The sequence below is a fragment of the Babylonia areolata genome, chromosome 32 (genome assembly GCF_041734735.1).
Source record: "Babylonia areolata isolate BAREFJ2019XMU chromosome 32, ASM4173473v1, whole genome shotgun sequence".
NCBI classification, from domain to species: Eukaryota; Metazoa; Mollusca; class Gastropoda; order Neogastropoda; family Buccinidae; genus Babylonia; species Babylonia areolata.
In genome coordinates this window covers 14,860,267-14,862,766 of record NC_134907.1, presented here as the reverse complement: position 1 = coordinate 14,862,766, position 2,500 = coordinate 14,860,267, and the positions used below count along the sequence as shown (strand labels likewise).

General features: G+C 45.9%; 1 protein-coding gene across 1 annotated transcript in view; it reads left to right on the top strand.

Moving 5' to 3' along the window:
* The window catches only part of LOC143276594 (thrombospondin type-1 domain-containing protein 7B-like), a 601,155-nt gene that overhangs the window by 476,961 nt on the left and 121,694 nt on the right, over positions 1 to 2,500 (top strand). The window contains exon 9 of the mRNA XM_076581196.1: positions 1,447 to 1,553. Coding sequence (XP_076437311.1) covers positions 1,447 to 1,553 — 107 coding nt within the window. The remainder of the gene's footprint in view (positions 1 to 1,446; positions 1,554 to 2,500) is intronic.

The window sequence follows — 2,500 nt, the reverse complement described above, 5'->3', positions numbered from 1 at the left end:
CAACAACTGGTTTTTTTTACATCAAACCATCAATGTGTGTGTGTGTGTGTGTGTGTCTGTGTGTGTGTGTCTGTGTGTCTGTGTGTTAGGGCTTGTGTGTGTGTGTTGTTTCGTTTTATATATATATATATATATATATATATATATATATATATATATATATATATATATATATGCGTGTGTGTGTGTGTGTGTGTGTGTTAGGGTTTGTGTGTGTTGTTTTGTTTTGTGTGTGTGTGTGTGTGTGTGTGTGTGTGTGTGTGTGTGTGTTAGGGTTTGTGTGTGTTTTGTTTTGTATGTGTGTGTATGTGTGTCTTGAGTGTGTGTATGTGTGTGTGTGTGTGTGTGTGTGTGTGTGTGTGTGTGTGTGTAAGGGGGGGCGGGGGGGTGGTGGTGGGCGGTGGTAAGAATGTGGTGCTGGAAGTTTGGTTATTTGTTATCTATAATATCTATATGATATGTAGTTGTAGAAGTAGTAGTATAGTAGTAGTAGCAGTAGTAGTATGATGGTCAGTGGGAGTACGAGTATGACCATCAGAACAGAAGAGGAGGTAACCGCTGTCCCGACCATCTGGGCCAGAATTTGATTATAGTGGAGAGTGTCTTGCCCCAAGTTACATCCCCACTCTCTCGGCCATGAGGGTTTTAAGACAGTCGGTGTTGGGGATGGTTCCCGAAGGCCAACTAGCTAGCCCGCAGCACTAAGAGCCAGTGCAGTTTTGCCTCCTTGTGTGAGAGTCATAGTCCTTCACAAAAGACCAGGCTGTAAATTATTTCCCATTGCAATGGGGGAAAAAAATGATAATACAGATAGTCGTAACACAGGAACAGCTTAAAGAAGCACACAACACGATGGAATGGAGCCCAGAGCAAAGGAATGCGAAACAGTGCCACACACACAACGTGGTAGATCTATAGAACGTGGAACATTGCTGTGTGTTATCATGACATGTCTTGGACGATTGATTTTGATACAAGACAGACTGTTGTTGTTGTTGCTGCTACTACTACTGCTGCTGCTGCTGCTACGACGGCGACTACTACTACCACTACTACTACTACTACTACTACTACTACTACTGCTGTTGCTACTACTACTACTACTACTGCTGCTGCTGCTGCTGCTGCTGCTACTTCTTCTACTACTACTGCTGCTACTGCTACTACTACTACCACTGCTGCTGCTGCTGCTACTACTACTACTGCTACTGCTGCTGCTCCTCCTCCTCCTCCTTCCTCCTCCTCCTCCTCCTCCCTCCTCCTTCCTCCTCCTCCTTCCTCCTCCTCCTTCCTCCTCCTCCTCCTCCCCATCATCATCATCATCCCTCCTTCTCCTCCTACTACTGCTATTACTACTACTACTGCTGCTGCTGCTGCTGCTCGTTCTGATACCATTACTACTACTACAACTAGTAAAACCTTCAATGTTGGCGTGTTTCCTCACAGAGCCAAGTGGATCCTGTCTTCGTGGAGTGTGTGCACCAGTGTGCCAGGCTACAGTCACTGTGGAACGGGGATCCAGAGCCGACGGGCCATCTGTGTGTCTGCAGGGGGTATGTATGATAGATAGATAGATAGTCGTCTTCGACTAGGACCATGACCAGAATCGGTATCAGTATCAGTAACTCAAAAGAGGCGTGTTCGACTTTGACCATGACCAGTATCAGTATCAGTAACTTAAGGAGGCATGTTCGACTATGACCATGACCAGAATCAGAATCGGTATCAGTATCAGTAACTCAAGGAGGCGTGTTCGACTATGACCATGACCAGTATCAGTAACTTAAGGAGGCGTGTTCGACTATGACCATGACAAGAATCAGAATCAGTATCAGTATCAGTAACTCAAGGAGGCGTGTTCGACTATGACCATGACCAGAATCAGTATCAGTATCAGTAACTCAAAGAAGCTCAGTTTTCAGTTTCAGTAGCTCAAGGAGGCGTCACTGCGTTCGGACAAAACCATATACGCTACACCACATCTGACCAGCAGCGTAACCCAACGCGCTTTAGGAAGTGTGTTCGACTATGACCATGACCAGAATCAGAATCAGTATCAGTAACTCAGTAACTCAAGGACTATGACCATGACAAGAATCAGTATCAGTAACACAAGGAGGCGTGTTCGGCATTGTCTTGTATTGTTTTGTCGTGTCTTTTCTGTTGTGTGTGTGTGTGTGTGTGTGTGTGTGTGTGTGTGTGTGTGTGTGTGTGTGTGTGTGTGTGTGTGTGTGCGTGTGTGTGTGTGTGTGTGAGAGAGAGAGAGAGAGAGAGAGAGAGAGAGAGAGTGAAAACCTGAGTCTGCGCCCTCCACCAAAGACTTAGGAATTAGACTATCACACTCTGAGCTAATGAAGCGCTTTCTCGCTTGTTTCTGGTTCTCCTCTCTCTCTCTCTCTCTCTCTCTCTCACACACACACACACACACACACACACACACACACACACACACACGAATGCAAACACGCAAGCTGTCTGTCTGTCTGTCTGTCTCTCTCCC